At 36.6% G+C, this 20,794-nt stretch overlaps 2 protein-coding genes across 2 annotated transcripts in view; both read right to left on the bottom strand.

Annotated features, from left to right (window-relative positions):
- Window positions 1-6,793: 6,793 nt before the first annotated feature.
- On the bottom strand, window positions 6,794-8,038 carry LOC122065517 (protein SENSITIVE TO PROTON RHIZOTOXICITY 2-like). Its single transcript, XM_042629321.1, has one exon. It carries the CDS (start codon window positions 8,036-8,038, stop codon window positions 6,794-6,796), a length of 1,245 nt encoding a protein of 414 aa, XP_042485255.1.
- A 7,105-nt stretch (window positions 8,039-15,143) lies between these two features.
- Window positions 15,144-20,794, bottom strand: part of LOC122065520 — a gene marked incomplete at its 5' end in the record, with an annotated part of 10,224 nt that continues 4,573 nt past the window's right edge. Inside the window, 2 exon segments of the mRNA XM_042629323.1 lie at window positions 15,144-15,415; window positions 15,539-15,633. Of these exon segments, the coding sequence (XP_042485257.1) occupies window positions 15,293-15,415; window positions 15,539-15,633 (218 nt within the window).

Raw genomic sequence — 20,794 nt, 5'->3', positions numbered from 1 at the left:
TTTCTTAATCTTTTTCTGCCTTGTCTGTCAAAACTCCTCTTTTTGGTTTTATATATTTACATGGGTATCCTTTTTATGTGTAATGCATGCTAATTTCATATGGTTGTGTTGACACTTAACAAAGGATAGGCGTAGTAGGGGTAATTACTCCCACTTCCCTACGCTCAACTTGTGTTTTCTCAAAGTCCCCTACCCAAAACTTCCTTTCTGATTCCCCCAGAAAATTAAAGCTTCACCTCTCCTCCCATTCTCATGGTATTTTAAAAACCCCAAATTACCAATGATACAGTGATACCCACCTCCAACAGCCCACTGGCCACTGCTGCCACCATTCCTGTGAAGGGGATTAACCTAGGAGTCTCATTAGCTATTATATTGGTTGATTACACAGCAGCCCAGATTTTTCGTGGTAGAAAGCAGCTGCATTCCTCCTCAACTAGATCAACCAGGCCCGCTCTTCTCCATCTGCGCCTCCTCCAGCACCCGCTCAACATCCCTCGATGCCGCAACAGCCCCTGAAGACCAGTTTCAGTTCTCCTCTGACCCTGCTAGATCCAGTAAATTTTCCTGTGACAATCCCTCTCCTAGGCCACCACCCTGCTACTTCATTTCTCAGATTCAAGAGGTTTCAGTACAACAATAGTATTCCCTCTCTCCCCCTTTCTCTGCAACTCATCCTCAACGGAATCATAAATCACCTCTGTTCAGCCAAGTTCTTAACACCCTATTGCTGCCAGAATCATCATTTCTGATTAATTCCAGCGATTGGACTTCAATCCTCCGCCGCCAACTTGGGAACCACCCGATTTGAAACCGAGAGTGGTTCCCCCTACTCCATGAAATTGGAGCTACCATCAAGCCAAATGCCCTGGCCAGCAGACACAGCTACTGCTCCCTTGGGCTCCTTCAATGCTTATAAGATCGCCTCAACTCTGGGCCGGAGCAATAGTGGGTCACTGGGTGCTCTGTTGCAGGAATCGCTAGCGATAGTGGGAAGCGAGGATTGAAATGTCAGCGAGGCCCCGCCTTCTGAGTCAATTTTCTGTGAGTGAGCTACCACATTAGCGTCTGCCAGTCAAATGGGATTATTCCAGCTCTGCCCATTCCTCCCTGGTGGGCTCTCTTACTTCTCATTGGATTTTTTTGTTCTAATTTCTTCTTCCCCCCTCCCTCCCTTCTCCTATGTTCAAATCAGTTGCCTTGATTACCTTGAAGGGTATCTCTCATCTCTGGTTCTGTTTGGTCGTTTTATGTTCTAAATACTACCACTTGCTCTATTCATCCTACAGAAAATATAGGTTCATTCTCTGCTTTCAATCTATATTTCAATCCTTTTGGAATGGAATTAAACTTACAAGTTCAAACCAAAAACTCTATTAGGATTCTCTGTTCTTATGTGTTAATAATCAGTTACATATAGTGCACATATCTGGCCGCTTCCCATATTGCATGTTTTGTTGTTCTGTTTAATGTTTCAGGCTTCATTGATCAGTATTCCAATTTTCCTTTCTGCCTTTTCTGTTTCAGGCTTTCAGTTCCAACTCCTTTTTCTTCATAATTTTCCAGCTTTTGTGGGTAAAATGTGGGACAGGGTTGAGGGACGGTGGGGGCATTGTGAAAGTCATGGAGGGAGGGAGGGAGGGAGGGAGGGAGGTGGGGGGGGGGGGCGGTGTGGGCGGCTGGGTTGAGTGAGGGAAGATGCAAAGGGTGTGGCAGTGACAGGATGGCGCTGGGTTGTTGGGAGGGGAATACAGGAGGAGAGGGGAGGTATCATAGGTAATTTGGGGTTTTTAAAATACCAAGGGGAGGGAGAGGTGCAAACTTTTTTTTCTTGGGGGAATCAGAAAAAAGTTTTAGATAAAGTACTTTCAGTGTATATAGGTTGAACAGTCCACATTCTCTATAATGAGCGGTGAGATGCAGTGATCATTAAATAGCTGAGAGTATTTGAATATGCATCCTAAGGACCTCTCAACCACCCGATGCTCACTACACTGATGCAGCAGTTGCAAATGATTTTCACTAAGGTTGAGCATAGGGTAGAGAATTAGAGAGTAGTAATTGCCCCTATGGATAAATGAATGGATCCACTTGATATGCTGTGATTATCACTGGGGCCCAATTAAAAGTAAAGCTTCTACCTTCTAGGGGCCGCATATGGGAGCACCGACCGTATTGTGAGTTACTAAGGTTTTTTTTGTTTTTTTTTTGTTTGAGAGAATGCAAAGAACTCAATCCAACAATTCAACATTGTCCTATCTCACCTGAAAATTGATTAGGCCTAGCTTGCCATTTAACTGCTATTGCTACTACTTCGTCCTTCTTCTTAGCGTATACAGATTCAAAAAGTATTTATGAGTTCAAAATTATCATAAAATAAGTTCTAGTTATCCCAAGGCCATCTCTTAGTAGTTCTTTGCATGTTCATGGTAAACAAAATTGGTCGAAACGTGATACATTGGAGGAAGGCGAAGGTCGTTAACCCATCTCTTAATATTCTTTGAAAGCATAACTTGGTTAGAATCCTAACCGTTAAAAAATGTTGGTGTACGATGTCTTGTATTCCGTCACAGTTTCATCGAGGGAGTACTGGTGCAGGCACCTAGCTCGACAGGCAGGACAATGGTCCTGCTAATTGGTTAGCGGGCCATGGGGGTTGTAAGGGGTGGGGGGCAGGAGGCTCCCCTGCATAGCAGGGGTGTAGGGGGTGCATCCCCCGCTTGAATTTTTTATTTGAGGGCAATTTTGTACTTTCTAGATTAGGGTTTTTCGCTATATATATATGTAGCGAGTGTTTCTTTCTCTGTAATGCAAGAAATATTGAGAGGTGTGAGGGCAAGCGCTATAATCTTATTCTCCATTGATAGTGAAGCAGAATTCTCATCCCACCGAGAACATATACAATCTTGTCGAACCACGTAAATTTGTGTGCATTATTTGTTCTTGTTTTTCCATTATCTTCTACATCTTTTTAGGGCTACAAACAATAATATTTTGGGTCATCCACAAAAAATAAAAGGAAATGACAAGAACTGAGAGTACAAATGATGTGTGAAATTTAGAGAAGATTGGATTTTGAATTAAAGATTCAAACATATTCAAGAGAAACATAGGCATTTAAAACCTTAGTTCTAATGGCCCGGCTACCAAAATACTTTTAGGAAAGTCACATGAGAGGAATATGTGAAAGGAAGTACCCTTAAAGTATTTCCCTTTAAGCATCTTTACCCAAGGGCGCTGATCAGGCTTGGTCAAAACTCTCTATGCTAGTTTAAGCAATAATGCCTTATTATGCACAGAAAGAAGCCTAATCCCCATCCTCAAGTTTAGAACATAAGTTTTTGGGAATTAAGAAGCAAGACATCCAATATTCATTAGATAAAAAGGTTATTTATATCTACTATAGTTCCAGTTTTAAAAAATATACATCTTAATTTTTTCGCATAACAAGGTTAAGTAATATGCTTAAACAAAAGCATGATGTCATTGGCCTGCTTGAGCCAAAAAGTTGCCAAAAAGAGGGATCTATAAACCTTTAAAAAAAAAAAAATTGCCATTTCTTACCTTTCAATTAGCTAATGACCTTTTCCAATTAACTAATTACCTTTCAACCCTATTAACTAAACTTGCCATTTCTTACCCATAAAAACTGGTGTACCTAATACATATGCAGTCACATCAATATTAATTACTCCTAAGCTCCAAGAAAATAAACTCATGATTCTTTCTTCAACACGACTGTACATCACAAACACTTTTTTTTTTTTTAAATTAATTTTGGTCTGGAAATAATAGGAATCTAAGGGCCCGTTTGATAATGTTTCTGCCGTTTCTGTTTCAAGAAATGATAGAAACATAAATTTTCGTTTCTAGAAACAGAAACGGAATTGAAGGTTTTTGATAAGTCATGTTTTTAGAAGTCGATATTAACCAATGAAAGAATGGCCACAAGTCGTTTCTAGAAACGGCGAAACAAGTTGAACTTGTTTCACCTAGGTCGTTTCTTGAACCATAAATAAGTAAAAATTTTTATTTCTATTTCTGAAAATAAGTGAAACGAAATAGTTTTATCAAACGCTTTTTACTCCGGTTCTGCTGTTCTGGAAACAGAAACGGCAAGAAACGGCAGAAACACGTTTCTTGAAACGTTATCAAACGGACCCTAAATATTTAGTTAATCCAAATGTGATCCATAATAACATTTTTTTTTTTTTTTTGGTAGGTGATCCATAATAAGAGCCTTTACTAATTGGAGGTGGTCTATACGAATAGTATTGTGGCGCCATTCAACCCTATTACCTTTCCATGGCACTTCCTTGAATGTATTCATTTATGCTATTATCCTTCTAGAGGCTGCCAATTTTTAGCATCCTTGAGACCTCATCCCGGCTCCATTCTTTTTGTTTTTGAATTTTTTTTTTGTCTTTATTGCCCAAATTTTAACGCGGTAGTATTGCTGGTGTTATTGTCTCCTTAACATAATATTTAGTTGGGGAAAAGGCTCCCTGAGCCGACCACAAAGGTACACTTGCATCCTCTCTCTCTCTCTCTCTCTCTCTCTCTCTCGCTCTTATGGAATAGCCTTTGTTTTCCCCTATATATGAAACCCTTAATTAATTTGTTGTTTTTTATTGGTGCACTCACTTATACCATTTGCTCAAAGAACCTTTTTCCTATTAATTTTAACTCAATAATGTTGATTACGTAATAAACAAAAGCTCCTCTTCACTGAAAGAAACTCCTTGAGATTGTATTGCATTATCTTCAATCATGGCTTATTGATGTCAATTATTACATTTGGTCTACATCAAAAGCACCTTGATAAAGCCACCAAATATTTCATCGACACATAATTGGATCAATTTCCTTATAACAAATGGGTCAAAAGCAATCAATGGAATCAATCTCAAAGGACTCCATTAATGTGTAGATGAATTCTTAAATGTTCGGAATTCATGTTGTAATTTGTATATTTGTAATTTCTTGCACACATTTAATGTGGTTCTCAAGATAGGACACTGTAGATACCTTTGGCTAAAAATTAAAAAAACATAACTTTTTGGTAGCCCGGCCTTGGGAAGACAAATGACTAAAATTGAGGATTTTGACTTAGAATATACTTAAAATGTATTTGAAATTTAGTTGTCAAAAATTAGAGTTCATAACTAGAAAAGTTGAACCACATATGAATTGGATGAGGCTTCAGCCATTTCAATTGTTAGAAAAGTTTTTTTACTTACCCTTTAATCTTCTTAAGTTTTTCAATTCACCTCTCTCTTGATTTGCCTATTGATCTCTCTTTTGTAATTGGAGGAAGGTTCTCTTCATTAAGGATCTAAACAATCTAATGAGTATGAAAAAACACTACAAGCTATTGGCCACTAGGTAGCCATGATGTCAGATGTCTACCTTACTTCAATAGAAGAAACTCATCTCATTGGAAAGCTTGAATAAAGTCTCAAATCAATGGACTTCGACTTTTAACTGCTAATGTAGATGGAATGACGGCGCCAAAAGTAATGGTGACCTGGAATAAAGATAATAACAAAAAAAATATCTTCTAAACTCTAAGGCCATTCATGTGAAATTGCAATACATTTGAGATACTCTTACAAATACTTATAAATGCTTGGACAAAGTTAGAGACATAAAGATCAATTTTCTTGTTTGTGATTATGAACAATTTAGTCTTGCCAAGTTGGTTTTCAATGCAGTGATCTACCATTTCTAGTGGGAAAAGAACAAAGGAAGATAGACTTCATCTTCGCAAATTTTTTAGTTGATCTTCGATGCTATCTCTTTTGACGTTAGAAAAAAATTTCTCCTCATTGTGATGCTTATCTTGATACAAGAAAAATAGACATCTCGCTACTTCGTGGGACCTTCCTCTTATCTCTCCTTCACTAGTTTTGGTGTATCATCACATGATCTTTGTTGAATGTTTCTATCCCATCTCCTCCATTTTTTGATATATCTCTCCTCTTTTTTTTTTTTTTTTGGGCTGCTTTGTCCCCCTAGTTTCAAGTAGTCCCCCTCCTTTTGTGCCTGTTTTGTTTTGTTTTGTTAGGGGCTTCTCCCTTGGTTAGCCTTCCCGGTTTTGTACCTTTTTCTTATATCTTTAATATAAATTTTCATTCACCCCCCCAAAAAATGAAAAAAATTGAAACATACTGAGAAGGAATATTTTATGATGGTTTTAGTTAACAAAATTTTTAAGTCATTGCCTAAATCTTAGGAGCCTATAATGGCTAAGGCCATTGAGGCCAAAGATATCTAAAACATAGTCTTGGAAGAGCTTGTCAAATATCTCAACTAAATATTTGAAAACTCAACCTCGATAGGATCATTGGAAAACAAAGACAATCATGTGCTTAAAACTAAAATGTGCCTCATTAGTTTAAATGATCACACTGATGATAAAGAAGTACTCTACAAAAAGATTGGTATCGGGACTTTATCCAATCACACTTAATGCTTGAACTGTTTAATGATGTGCTTACATGCTTAGAATAATCTATTTACTGTAATGCATGCTAGCTTGGTGTAACTGAAACATCCTCCCTTAATTGTTCCCATACAGAATAGTCTGAGGGGAGGTAGAGTGAAGAACTGCACAAACTAAGAAATTTCTTTCTTTGCTTTCATGGCATCAGATTAGTTGGCTATACAGCAAAACTAAAAGTGAACCCCAAAAAAAAAAAAAAAATACAGAAGAAGGAAGCCACTCAACAAACAAAAAATTTGGAAGAAATCTGAAAGGCATTTTTTCTTTGCTGATCCAATTCAGATTGTACTAATGAATTTGCATTGCATGATGATCGATCTTTTGCGAATTCACAAAGGAAGAATTCGCAACTGGAGTGTGCCCAGTGAACAAAGCAACATGACCCATGAGCTTATCCTTCCTAGAGAAAGTAGTTCCACATGAACACTGCCACTTCTGTTCACCACAGTGCTTCTCATGAGTCCTGAGATCAGATAACACAGAAAACTGCTTCTGATTGCATCTGTTACAAACATACATCTTAGGGCAATGGCTTCTCTTGTAGTGATTCTTTGCACAAATCATAGATTTCAATGGCTGAAACTTGGCATGGTTTTTGTTCCATTTACAACCTTCTTGTGGACATGAATATTTCCTAGGCAATCTCACAGAAGAAGAAAAGCCTTTACCACCCTCTCCTTCCCCACTATTCTTCAAAGGGTTGCTTAAAGCTGCACTAGACTTATACTTATCTCCATGAGCTCTCATATGCATCCTAAGATTAGCATCCCTCTTGAATCCCTTACCACAGACTTGACAATAATGTGTATACTTAGCTAATAAATCCGCAGCATCCAATTCAATGACATCATATGGATAACCAAGAGATCCATCAGTGTTTTCCACCCCATTTGGCAATTCCCTCTCTACTAAGCCCTCACTGATCTTGATTCTATTGCTCTTGTTATTGTTTTTGTTCATCATGTTCGCGTAGTTGCTGTGACTATTGTTACTACTACCACTATTATTATGATCATAGTTATCCGCGTACCAATCAAGTTGTTCGTGTGGGAAGAACCCTCTGCCGGCGTCTTCTTCTTCTTCTCCCAATTGAACTTCATGGGTGCCATTATGTTGAGGCAATCCACCAGTAGGATGAACCTTGATGATACACCTTTGCTGAATTTCATGACCGGTTTGATCATTAACTGTTGTAGTAGAACCACCACCACCAACGGCGCCGGCGAGTTGTTGGCAATTGAACATCATGGAAGAAGCAGTAACCATGATTTCTTGACTGAGAGTGCCCATACTAGCTATTGCAATAGCTGATGATTCAGGTTGATTGTGATCAGAAGACATAAGGACACCAGCAAGTGATTGCACCTGATGAACCTTGTCCTTAAGGATTGAGAGACTGTATAGAAAAGCCCCCGAATGTGTCTCCCCGCCGCCGGCGCCGGCCTCCATAGAAGCTGATACATTATCAGTCATCCCATAGATTTGTAACCCTTGTGGGCTACTCTGGAAACATGAAGTGGCCCCTGCAATCATTTTTTTGGATCTCTCCTTTCTTCCCTTCCACCTTCTATCTTCCTTTGAAAGTCAACTAATTACCTCAAAAGGATTGTGATTTGTTGCCAATGGAAGAGTGATTGTTTGGGTAAGATAGCAACTAAAACAAAGGACAATAGTCATGTTAATGTAATTGGAAAATTGGAAAAGCTAGTGAGAGAGAGAGAGAGGGAGAAAGAAGAAGAAAAGAGATAAGAGTAATAAAGAATGATCAGGTCAACTCTAATCACGCCATATCCAAATTGAAACATCCCCAAGTGAGACTCCCTCAAATGAAACCTATCCCAAATAAGATGTCTAAGAAGTTTTTATTAAAATTGGGATCTGGAGAGGAGAAGTTAGAATATATTTTAAGCTATATGGGTTTGGACTTTGGAGAAGTTAGGATATGTATACAGTTCAATACAGTTCAACCAATCACATTTTGACACAACATCTAACCTTATTAAGTTGGTAAAATTCCATTTGAAGGGGTTTATGTTAAAATTTTATATAAAAACTTAAACATCAATTAGTAACAGCTAACCACTGATACTGACCCCTTTTCTTAAGAACTTCAAAAAGAAAGGGAAAGAATGAGAAAGAAAGAAGAAATAGAAAATAAATTAATTTTTTTTTCGAATTATTTTTATTGATGTCTTGGTACATGCTGGACATTCTGGAGAGTCTTTTATTTGAAAAAATAATTTAATTTTCTAGGGCGTCAATCTTTACGCATGAGTTAGATTGGACAAGTTGACAACTCCCTCACGTCTATTTGTTGATTGTTTCCCTCATACGCGAGTTGAAAATCTGAGGATGATTTTGTTTTCAATTTTTTATGGTTCTTAGGAAATCTAATAGTGGGCTATAACTGTTCTTTATTCCATTTAGATTCCACACCATCCATTCACAAACTTAGAATCTGAAATCAATGGTTGATAGGAAATTAAGTAGGAGTTGTGCAAAGAACAAACCTCCAATCTAAGGTAATGGGGGAGATTGTTGGAGTCTTGTATTTGGGTTAAGATAACGAGTGTTGGAGAGGGACCACTGAGATTTTTTTTTTTCTCTCTCTCTCCTCATTGGTCCTTGGTCAACACCCTCGCTGGAGAAAAAAAAAACCCAATAAGTTTTTTTGACCGAATCCTTAAATTAATCAATCGAATTATTCTGAATAATTTTCCACCCGAATAATTCTCGAATCCGAATTTGCTAACTATGGTCTTAAGTGAGAAGTATATTATTTTCTCTCTCTCTCTCTACATCCTCCTACAATGGTCAAGAATCAAGATGTGATGTGTTTAGTTGGGGCCCAGTGAGGTGGGCGTCACAGTCGTCCCTAATTAATATTTTATTTTTCTTGGTCGCAGCTGTGCAATCCGGCCGGCTTTGTGAGGTTAGTAAAACCATTTATTTAATGGTGGCTCTTTGTCTCTTTCTTGCATCCATCATCCTGCAACAAATACCCCAAACCAAACGCTGCCAAAACTGAAAAGAGGAAAAGAATCTCAACCCTTAACCTATGTTTGGAAATAATAATAATAATATATTCATAATATGATAAAAATTATGAAGACACGATGATTGATTTATATTTTTAATTTTCTTCTCAAATTCAATTTTTTTTTTTAAATCCATTACCCAGATGGTTTGGGCAAATTGGGGATTGTGTAGATAGACGCATAGTCCTAAGTTCGATTCTCCATCTGTGCATCTGCGATTTAAATGAAAATTGTAGCTGTGGGTTGTTGCGCTAGTCTTCCCTATGATCAATCGAGGTGCACGTAAATTGGCTCGGACATCTTGTTTAACAAAAAAAAGGTAAGATACTTTCGCCTCAGCTTTTGGTGAAAGTTGAATAATTTTTATTCAATCTTGGTATGCCCGATTCATGCGGTTATGGGGTCAATATGAACCCACAGGACTAGACAGACCAAATATATATATATATATATAATTAATTTCTTCTTAACATCCAAACATATCAAGATACTTGTGTTGTGTTGGTGACGTTTGCTTGTGATCAAAATGTCCAAGTAGCGTGGGAGATTGAAGTTGCTTTCTTAGAAATGGTCTCGGTATAACCATTGAAGGTGTTGTTTGAACAATTCTCCAGGAAATCTAAATAGCTTTGAAGACTTGAACATTAGCGACCAGTCAACAAAATCATTTGTATAGTTGTTCTTGCTTGCTTTGAAAGTGAAACATTACGAAACATTTCAAAAGCATCAATTAACAAGCATTTTGTTGATAAGAACTTTGAAATGATCTTACGGAATAGAATGTGACTCAAGGTTAAAGCTCCTCGAGAATTCCATGATTAAGAATACGAGGGGTTTTAATTCCACATTGGTCGGATAATGTCCGGATGTTAAGTATATGATAACATTGAGAATGACCTCTCTATCCTGAAGTTTGGGCTTTTGGTTAAAAGCCGGTCATTAAGTGATAATAGAGTGGGTTGCTCGTGCAATAGCCATGTGGGAGCCCCATAACCCAAAGCTAAGGTTGTTGTTGCAGTTAATACACTCCATGGCCAAGAATGCGAGGGATTTTAATTCCATATTGGTCGGTTAATGTGTGAATACCAAAGTATTTGACATTGGGAATGGCCTATCGACCCTATTCTTGGGATTTTGAGTTGGACATCATTAAATCTCCAATCTCAATTTTAGCCTTTGAATTTCAAGAGGTCATGATCTAATGAAGGATTTAAACAACCACAACACCAAAATGATCTGGCCAAAAACCTTTTTAAGTAAAACAAAAGTAAAATGCTAAAGGTTGAGATGGTACATAAAACAGACATGATTATATGACTCTATGCATATTATCTGCTGTGTAGGTAAAGGGAACTTCAGTTGGGAATCCTTAGGATGGTTAGAGTTCAAGCACACATTCATGAAACTATGAAAATGTCAAATCTTGCAGCCTCGATAATTCTTCTACTATGTTTCATGTTTGATTGCAAGAGAAATTTAAAAGGAAGGAAAGTGAAAATTTTAAAATTTTGTTTTGTTTTTTGTTTTTTTAATAATCACTACACTACATGATTGTATAATCTACTTAATTTTTTTACATATTTAGTACATTTTATAGCAACGGGCTTTAGATGCAAACGAAAGTGAAATTTAATAACCGAAGATAAAATAATTTGAAGTTACTGATATATAATCACATGATATACAATAACAATAACAAGAAAAACTCAATATTATCCCAACTTAATTAATAAGAATATAATCATATAATATAAAGAATTATTACATAAGTTTAATCTCACTTTTCTTCCCTTTAATTTCCTCGGCAGCCAAACATGACTTCTAATTTTCTTTGCTTGTTTAATTTCATGTCTTCTTCTTTCTCTATTACAGATTTGTTGATGAAATATGGACCACTTGGGATGTAAATGTGAACCCATATATGAAAGATCTGACCAATTCCACGCATTCTATTGTCTTCCTTTCTCTCTTTCTCTCTCTCTTCATTTTGGGTAGAGAGCTTAGATGCAGAGATGCCATGGCTGGGCCAAGCCAATTCCATTTCCATCAACATTTTTCTTTCTATATAATTGTTTTTCAACTGTCAAAGTTGGTGTAATAACACCTGTTAGGCTGTAACTATAACTCAAGCCGTGCCGTTCTCTTAGGGGACCATCACCTCTCAATTCCGGCCTTTGTAGGGGCAGCAAGGGACTTCAACCGTCTTTTGAAGTCACAAATCAATCTCGAGTCTGATAAGGAAGTCGCACTTATGTCAAGCTATCAACTATCTTCCACCAAAAAAAAAAGCTATCAACTATCTCCATCAAAAGAGGAAGGATAGTTTATTCAAGGAAGAGAGAGGGCGAGAGGGGCATAAAAATCCTCCTCGGGAGGTAGTGAGTACCCAACGATTGGGATGCTTGCTAGGACCCTAATTGCCAGTTGTAGAGGATTTGAACCCAAGAGAGTGGGATGCCAAAAGGCAAGGCTCTTGTTCTTACCTTTTTGTTTTGTTTTGTTTTGTTTTTTTTTTTTTTTTTTTTTTTTTTCTATTACATTCTAAGGAATTGCTTACTCGCGCAAGGGGGGGATGATAGGAAGGGGGAATGAGGGAATACATGTGACAGAGTCGATCCTTGGACCTTTTACACTTTTGGTGCCTACTCTACAAGTAGAAGCTGCAACCAGTACACAATGCACTAGATCCACAAAAGAAGATTTTTTTTTTTTTAATTGATAAAGAGGCTCTTGTTCTAAATTGCTGATTAAAAAAAAGCTCTACCAAAAAGCTTATAAATTTGTAAACCCGAATATTTAAGGTTTGGGTTTCCTTTACAAAATTATCCATTTAAAGTTCAGCTAAGAAAAATACCCAAAATAAGGCTTGGATTTAAAAAAGTACCCATCCAAAGTTTCAGTTAACAAAAATATTTAAAATCTAGTTTGGGTTTACAAAACTCCCAAAATAGTTATTCTCCTTTAATCATGGTGTCAAACGGTCTGTCCATTTGGATCGGCCTAAATCGGTTCAATCTAGGAATGAGGGAGACTGAAACCAATCCGTTAAGGAACTTTGATTTTCAGTTAGTTTCGTTTTGATCCGATTTGATTTTGATTTTTCAATATTAGGTTGCTACCAGTTTAGATCGATTTATTATCGGGCTTAACCATAATGAAATCTTACATTCATAACCTATAGTAACGAAATGTTTGGCAAAAATACTTTACATTTGTGATGAAATCATAATTTATCATTTGTAAGGGAATGATAACTAATATTGAAACCAATGGATAACTAATTACTACAAAGATAATTAATATTGAAATAAAAAAAATGGACCCTACTATCCAATCATTTACTACAAAGATAATTAATATTGAAATAAAAAAAATGGACCCTACTATCCAATCATTCGTTTAACTATCCAATTAATTTTGTATAGTAACAAGGAGATCAACGGAAGCATTGCTACAATTTACAAATCAATTTTCCTATTCATAACCTCGTATTCATTGATTTGTAGGAATTTCTCTTACAACAAAAATTATTCTCACTAATGCCATAAAAAATAGATAATCATTTCACCTATTTATAACCTCATAATCATTTATTTTTTTAATCGGTTTCATTCAATTTGATTTTTTATTTGGTTATTGATCGGATTGGTTTGGTTTAATTTTTAGTTGAATATTTTTGTTAACTAAAACATTGAATGTGTAGTTTTATAAACCTAAATTTAATTTTGGGTATTTTTATCAACTGAGACTTTAGGTGAATAATTTTGTAAAAGGAAACACAAAAATGAGTAAGGATGTAATTTTTCAAAAAAAAAAAAAAAAAAAAAAAAACCACCTTTGGGAAGGAAAGGTGGTTGCTGATGAGACATAAACCCACAAAGATATGGATGTGGTATTTACTGTTTATTTAAGCTCGTTAATGGGGTCTGTCAAGAAATTAAATAAGGGCTACCCCCAAAATGACCATAGTGCTCTTGGTTTTTTCAAAATGACCCAAATACCCTCTTGTTTTGTGTGAAATGACAATAGTACTCTTTTTGGTATGAAAAGGACAATAGTACTCACAATCTTAAGATTTTGAATACCTTGATACCATAATACCCGAGTCTCAATATAACCACATTACCCCAAATACCCACAAATATCAAAATGACAAAGATGATCTCTTAAATATTAAATTTTCCATGACACAACGAGGTGTTATATGATCGATAAGGTTGGCTTGGATACCAAGCATATCCAGATGAGCCAAAGAATGTAAATCTCCTGGTCATGAGCTTATTGGTCATCTCCACCTTGGCAACGATTCTAGCTCTAAGGTGGACCCACGAAGATCTTTCAAGGTTGAATCGGTTTAAGCTTGCTTAGCCCATCATCCACGAGCAATATCGGCCTTCAAATGCCTAACTCCCTGGGAGGTCTAGGAAACCAGTTAAACAATTTAATGAGGTCGAAGATTCAAGGGTTCATCCATGTACTCGCAAGGACATGCGAAGGATAGACCACTTAAATCATTCTGAGAACTGTCCCCATTGAACTTCCCGTCTCAGTGCATCCCTTCTGTACGGGGTTTTGGAGATATTTGGTTTCTCTATTATTGTTGATTGATAGAATTGCTACCTAGATAAGAGTCGAGAAACCCTTAATATGACTCAATTATGTAATTGATTGGGTACATATTAAGGTGCCTATCATTTTCGCTTGTTGAGCCGTAACCTTTTCCCAATCTCAAGATTAGACTATACAATATAGATTCGACCAGAAGCAAAAAACCCATTAAAACCAGTAAATGAACAGTGTCCTAGATCCTAAATCTAGGTGATTACTCCAGATAGTGGGTGTGGGCAGCATCACCTCTTGGATACATTTCATTGGTCAAAGAGCTTCTCAATAGCACTGTATCATTTGGTTGATCTCTCATGGATTCCTGTTGCCATACGCGATCTAGCATGAGAGGAACCAAGTGGTATTCTGTATGGGAAAAAAAGAAGTAAAAAAAGATGGTCTAGTATCTATACTTTCCCAGTTCTCAGTTGTAACTATGGAATTATTGATCCACCCAACCTTATATGCCAAAACCTTTTATATGTAATACACTTCTTCCCCTACACCTGAAAGGCTATCACAACCCTCATCTGCCATAAAACCAGGCTGAACCAGCCAATTTGTGTTTAAAGCAAAAGAAGGAAAAGAAAAGTGGTTGAACTGGAAAAATCTTGCAAACTAGCCTTCGGCCAACATTTATTTTAAAATTTTAATTTTATATGCATACATAATACACACACACACACACACATATCTATCTATCTATCTATCTATATATAAATTATTTATCTTTGCTCGCATCGACTGCTATTAAGAGTAAGAAAGCAACTACAAGGAATCTAAAAGTCTAATACACAATCGTAGGGATCATTAAAAAGTGAGGTAGACAGATGTTTGTTCATTAACATTGCAATTCCTTCTTTACAAAGAAAACAACCAGGCACAACAGATAACCTCCTCATAAATACAAGAGGAAAATCACTGTGAAGTTAATATGGTTGGAAAGGCAAATCAGAGCCAGATCAATGTTGAAGTGTCTAAGAAAGGTGTAAATATAATCACAAAGATATACTTCTATTTATTAATATGGTAAATCCTTCTTCACAGTGAAAACAACCGGATACACTCGATAACCTTATCTCAGATAGTATTAGGACCACCACAATAAACTTAGGAAAGGTAAGGAAATTAGATATCAAGAATTCTACATGATAGTTCTTACATGAGAAGTAAGTGAGAAAGGAGATCCAACTGGAGCTGTAAGGCCCAGATACCGCATTATCCTGAACCGCCGTAGCTTCTTCACTGACTTCATTGGAAATGTTACCTACAATTACACACAAAAATGAGGGAGAGTAAAAACTCAGCTCCTAAGAAAAAATTGAGGATGCATTTTATCCCAGCTAGAATAATCAGGTGGTAAGGAAGCATAAATATCATAGCAACTCACATCAAAATGAACTTTTGGCTTTCGTTTCCTTTTACCCCTCCCTCTTTCTAGGTACTCACCCTCTGTTCTGCTTGAACTCGATGCATTCCATTTTTCTGTGCAATCAGAAGCTGAAGTCAGACCAAGAAGAAAAATAAAAGTAGCTTCCTGAATTCAAAAGCAGCCTCTACTGGTTCAGCCATTAGTACCACAGTGCTCTATGGGTGCGGTAACAAGAGTCCAACAGACATATGTGTGAGACTCAGCACACCTCACCAAAGAGAAAAAAAAAATTATATGCATTTTCTGTACACTAATAAGTTTTGTATTGTCCTTATTTAAGTTTGGGGTTGTAGTTACCACATTATATAGTGTTGTATATCAACTAAATTGTACTGCAGAAAAAAAAAAATTTATTATCATGGATACATCATACACAGGCACTTCAGTCAATGCCATCTCAACTCTCAACGTCATATCCAAAGCTCTAATTTTATGAGGCAGCATTCTAGCAGATGCACATATAATCATTTAGTCTTTAGTCAATCAAATTTTGCATGGACATGTACACTAGAGTTGGAACACGAGTCAGGGAGTTTGGATGGTGAGCTTCGGGCAAGGGTTCAGGGATATTGTCCAAGAATAGTATCCAATGCAAAACATCGGGATGTCATATAAATAGTATCACTTATGTACCTATACAGAAAGGGTAAAAATAAAATAAGAGGAGTAATTCACACCATAAATGCTTAGAAAAATGCATGGGCATAAAGAAATGTAAACGATTTATATTTCCTGCCTTTAAACTTTCTCAGGAGAAGATGCAGTTCATACATTATGCTAAACAAAGTCATATAAGAAAAGGAAATGAAAGTATCGCCAAATTATCCATGGATTGTCATAATACAATGCGTGCTTGATGCACATGAATCTTCCATGTCAAGGTGTCCATGAAACATACCCTAATTTTTATTTTCCTTCCTTTTTTTCTTTGGGGGTGGGGGGAGGGGCACTGCTATGCCATCTAACATGTTACAGAAGAACACAGGTAGTAGAAAATGAAAGGCACAACCAAATAAAAGATTGGGTAGTATGTCAGTGTGGAGTTGTCTTGGGCATTATTTTCTGATTCAACACAAAATTTCCAATTTTAGTAGTAAATAACAGCCCAAAATTTTTAGAATTTAACTGACATGTTTAGAATAGGTAAATTTATTTTCTCTTAGTTTCTGACCAATTTTTATAATATAGTTGACTTTGTTAACAACATGTGGTGTTCCAACTTCCAAGACCTTGGACCAGGTGGTTGAAACATCACCTTGTTCCCAAAATGGGGTTGTCGACCTAGCAATTGCAGAAACACAACCGTAAAACGATGCCGAAAAAGAATGGGAAAACAATAACAAACAATCACACAATGCATACAGATTTATGAGGTTCGGCAAGATTGTCTACATCCTCGGTGAGATGAGCACTTGCTTCACTATCAATGGAGTATAAGGTTAAAACGCTTGTCCTCCACCTCTCCCAACTTGCTTATAGAGAAAGAAAACGCTACAGAAGGAATTCTAGACATCATATTCCCAACAGCAATTCATCTTTCCAACAAAACTATTTACCAGTCGGAGGACCTTTTGAACCAATAACTGGACTGACTGAGTGGGAAATCAGGACAATTACTTTACCACTTAGCTTGGACATTAATTGTGTCTAAAAGAGATCATTTTATATATACTACAATGTCCATCCATCAATAGCTATACATGAGGCTGACCCAATGATTGTACTGGAGTGCAGCCATTGGTTGATGGGTTGAGTTTTACAATGTTGCAAGTATGATCAAATTTGACCAAGACTAATCAGCCCAGAATATTCTTGTAAGATGCCTTGTGCGCCCCACTTCTGTCTATTGTGGTCCATTCTTTAGGACCTTGGGATGGCTTATCACCTGCCTTATCCATTACCACCTATTCACTCATCCTAAGATGTTTTGCATTGCCTAATCATGTAAGAAAGAGACGTAGTTATCCTTGTCATACTAACTGCTTTTCAAGTTGGCATTCAGTCTCTTAAGATCATGAATCTTTAATATCTAACTGACAAATATTCAGTGCCAATTCAACAAAGAAACTGAAAAAAGAATCTCCTGAAAGATAATATCAGATAAATGGTTTTTTCTCCATGAGGAAGATACAAGCAGTAGACTAAAAATATTTTCTATTTCTCATCACTAATTCTCCACTATTAGAATGAAAACACAAAAATACCCTATTCAAACCAAATGATCTAATGTACATCAGCTTTTCCTGAGGAGAACAACCACCAATGGAGAATGGCATAATAGAATCTCGACTTTCAGCTCATCCCTGGAGTAAAAGCAAGAGGACAGCAAACTTATGGTCATAGATAACCTGGCCATTGTTTCAGGGAAAGGCTAATGCAGAAACAGTCCAAAAATTGGCACTATTTAAATATCATGGGAGTATCATCTTTTATTTCTTTGGTTTTTATTTGTAATGAGCTGAATTATAAGGCCCAAAAGTCAGGGTCTAAATGGATGCACGAAAATAAATATTTTAATTAGTGGTGGGGCCCACTAGAGATTAGTTTAGGATTTATCAAATAGTAGTTGTTATAGGGATCTTGTGTCGATTCCTTAGCTGTTAAGTATGTTGTCTTGAGTAGAGTCCTATTAGATTTTGTTTCTGTTTTGCGGGGTTTAGTAGTTTAGCAAGTTAAGAGTTTTAATAGAGTTTTAACTTATTTCAGGAAACCAGATATTAGGAGGATTCTACCTCTTCTTTTTTTTTGGGTGCATATATGCAATTATTCCTCCATTACCTATGAATAGAATATAGAGCCGAGAAGGCTTCCTCTTTTCTCTCTCTTCTACTCTATCCAGCCAATCACTTCTCTTTTCTCTTTCTTCAGGGTACCATTCACAGTCCCACAACAACCCTCCTATCTCTTCTTTATTTTCTATTTCTTTTCTTATCACAGGCTCCTGGAATATACAAACCATTAAGCTTCTCAGCCCTTGATTCAACAGAAAATAGCCTAAACCTGGGCCTATGTTGCAATCAATCGAATCATTTGTTCCTACTCTAGTATTCTGATTGGCGGGCTGCATTAATTTTGGCTTCAGAGCTTATCCTAGCCTACCATTCTACAGTCAGACATCCCAAAATTCTTAATATTGTAATTGAGCTCCAAAGAGGTGTTCAAACTCTTCAAATTAGGGTTCAGAGTATGCAAAGGGAAGTTCAAAGTTTTCAGACGAATCTAGCTGAAACTTCAAAGCCAAAAGAAAAAGTCCCTACAAAAGATCTTGTTGTCCACAATAAAATTCCTAAACCTATTGTGGTCTGATCGTCTACTTCATTGGGTCACAGCAATATTGTCGCACATATGCCACTACATGGGCTGGGTTCACATCACTCATTGAATCAATATGATATTAAATTATATTTATCAAAAATGTCTTTTTTTTTTCACTTAAGAGAAAATGTGTACGTGCATTAAACACATTCTATATAGTTACTTCAGTCGAACCCCTTTTTTCGCCATATGAATGAACAAAATATAGAAACACATGTTCAGTACGTGAAATACGGGGTCGCTGTTTAATTCATGTTTCAACTAGCTGTGTATGGACCGGTCCAAAAAATGGTCAGTGAGGGCCTAAAGGGGCATGAAAATAAATATTTTAATTAGTGGTAGAGTCATTATAGATTAATTTAGAATCTAACAGTAGTTGTTATAAGGATCTTGTGGGATACAAGTTAAAGTTTTGTCTCAAGTAGAGTCCTATAAGATTTAGTTTCTATTTTAAGGGTTTTAATAGCTTAGCAAGTCAAGAGACCTAACAGTATTTTCTAAGTCAGTTTACTTATTTAAAAAAAAAAAACTAAATATTAGAGTTCTATTTTATTATTATTTTTGGATCTTTAATAACAAAAGAGTGCTAAGGAGTTTGGAGATCGAGAAGCAATAATTCTTCATTCAGATATCTGGGGTTTAGCAACAGGCTAGGATTAGTCTTCTTTGAGAATATGATTCCAAGAAAAAGTAAAAGGTTGTGTTACTTCAGTCAAGAAGTACTTCATCTCCAATATTCAACCATCATAGATTTCTTGGTGATTCAGTTGTTGAACCCTATCCTATACCAAAAGTCTTTGAACTCAAATGAACAGATTTTTCAGTTTTCTACTCCTGAGAACAAATATAATTCATTAAGATGGCTCGGTTCTTAGATCTCAAATTTTCAAATTTTTTTTAACTGGGTTTGGGGGAGTTAGCCATTAGTAGAATGGTTAAAGCTTAAAAATAGATTGTTTGTTGGTGTTGCTGCTGACTGCGGATGGATAACACCTATAATTTTACTCGGAAGAAAATTTTGCCTAATGTCAGGTCACCATAAACAGACAACGAAGAAGAAGAAATTGGTAGCCCACTTCAAAAGCAACGTTAAATGGCCTCTTCTAAATGAATGAAATGTTAGTATAAGGCATGTGTTGGACCTGCAACACCCCTTTGATAAATGAGCATCAAGCATGCATAATGAAATCCCCTTTTCCTATACAGCACCAAGGATGGTTTTTTCTACCATCTATCAACGACTTTGTCTTAACTGAATGTTTTTCTCGGGGGATTCCCCAAACTTGTCTTCAACTTACCAGGTTTGACTCCCCAATATGTGTCAGATTCTAGATCTTGCGCCCTTAAAGCAATGTAGTCTTAAATTTATCTTGGACGGCATCATTCAAGGAGTGTCCGCATGACACATAAGATCTTCTCTGTGATTAGCACTCCTAGAGACGAGTGTGATTCTCATACATAGGGGGCTCAAGTGGTTCTTACATCAATAAATTCCGTCGGATTACCACTTTTTTTGGCGAGGATGACACTCTCCCCATTTTTTATATAGGTAGTAGTTCCACAACTGTGCTTGTCATTTTGTGTTTGTAAATTTTTTTTCCCCAATCTATACTAGGAGTTGTATTTTCTTTCTTGTTCTTTTAGAGGGAATATGAGATTTGAGTGATATTAATGAGCAAATATGGCTGCACACAAGTGGCATTAGGTATACCAGCGAAACCCACCAATGATGGGTCAATCAAAGCAATTAAAAGTATTTGCTTTTAACCAAATATATATCCAAATGATTCCTCGCTACTTCAATGGGAATTTGAGCCCCAACTTCTTACTTCCCACTACTTTTCTTTTATATTTTCTTCCCATTTTCGTAGAGTGGTCAAAAAAAAAAAATTTTTTTTT

The sequence above is a fragment of the Macadamia integrifolia genome, unplaced genomic scaffold (genome assembly GCF_013358625.1).
Source record: "Macadamia integrifolia cultivar HAES 741 unplaced genomic scaffold, SCU_Mint_v3 scaffold2047, whole genome shotgun sequence".
In the NCBI taxonomy this organism is placed as follows: domain Eukaryota; kingdom Viridiplantae; phylum Streptophyta; class Magnoliopsida; order Proteales; family Proteaceae; genus Macadamia; species Macadamia integrifolia.
Note: the sequence above shows the minus strand (reverse complement) of the source record. Positions and strands in the feature narration are given on the sequence as shown.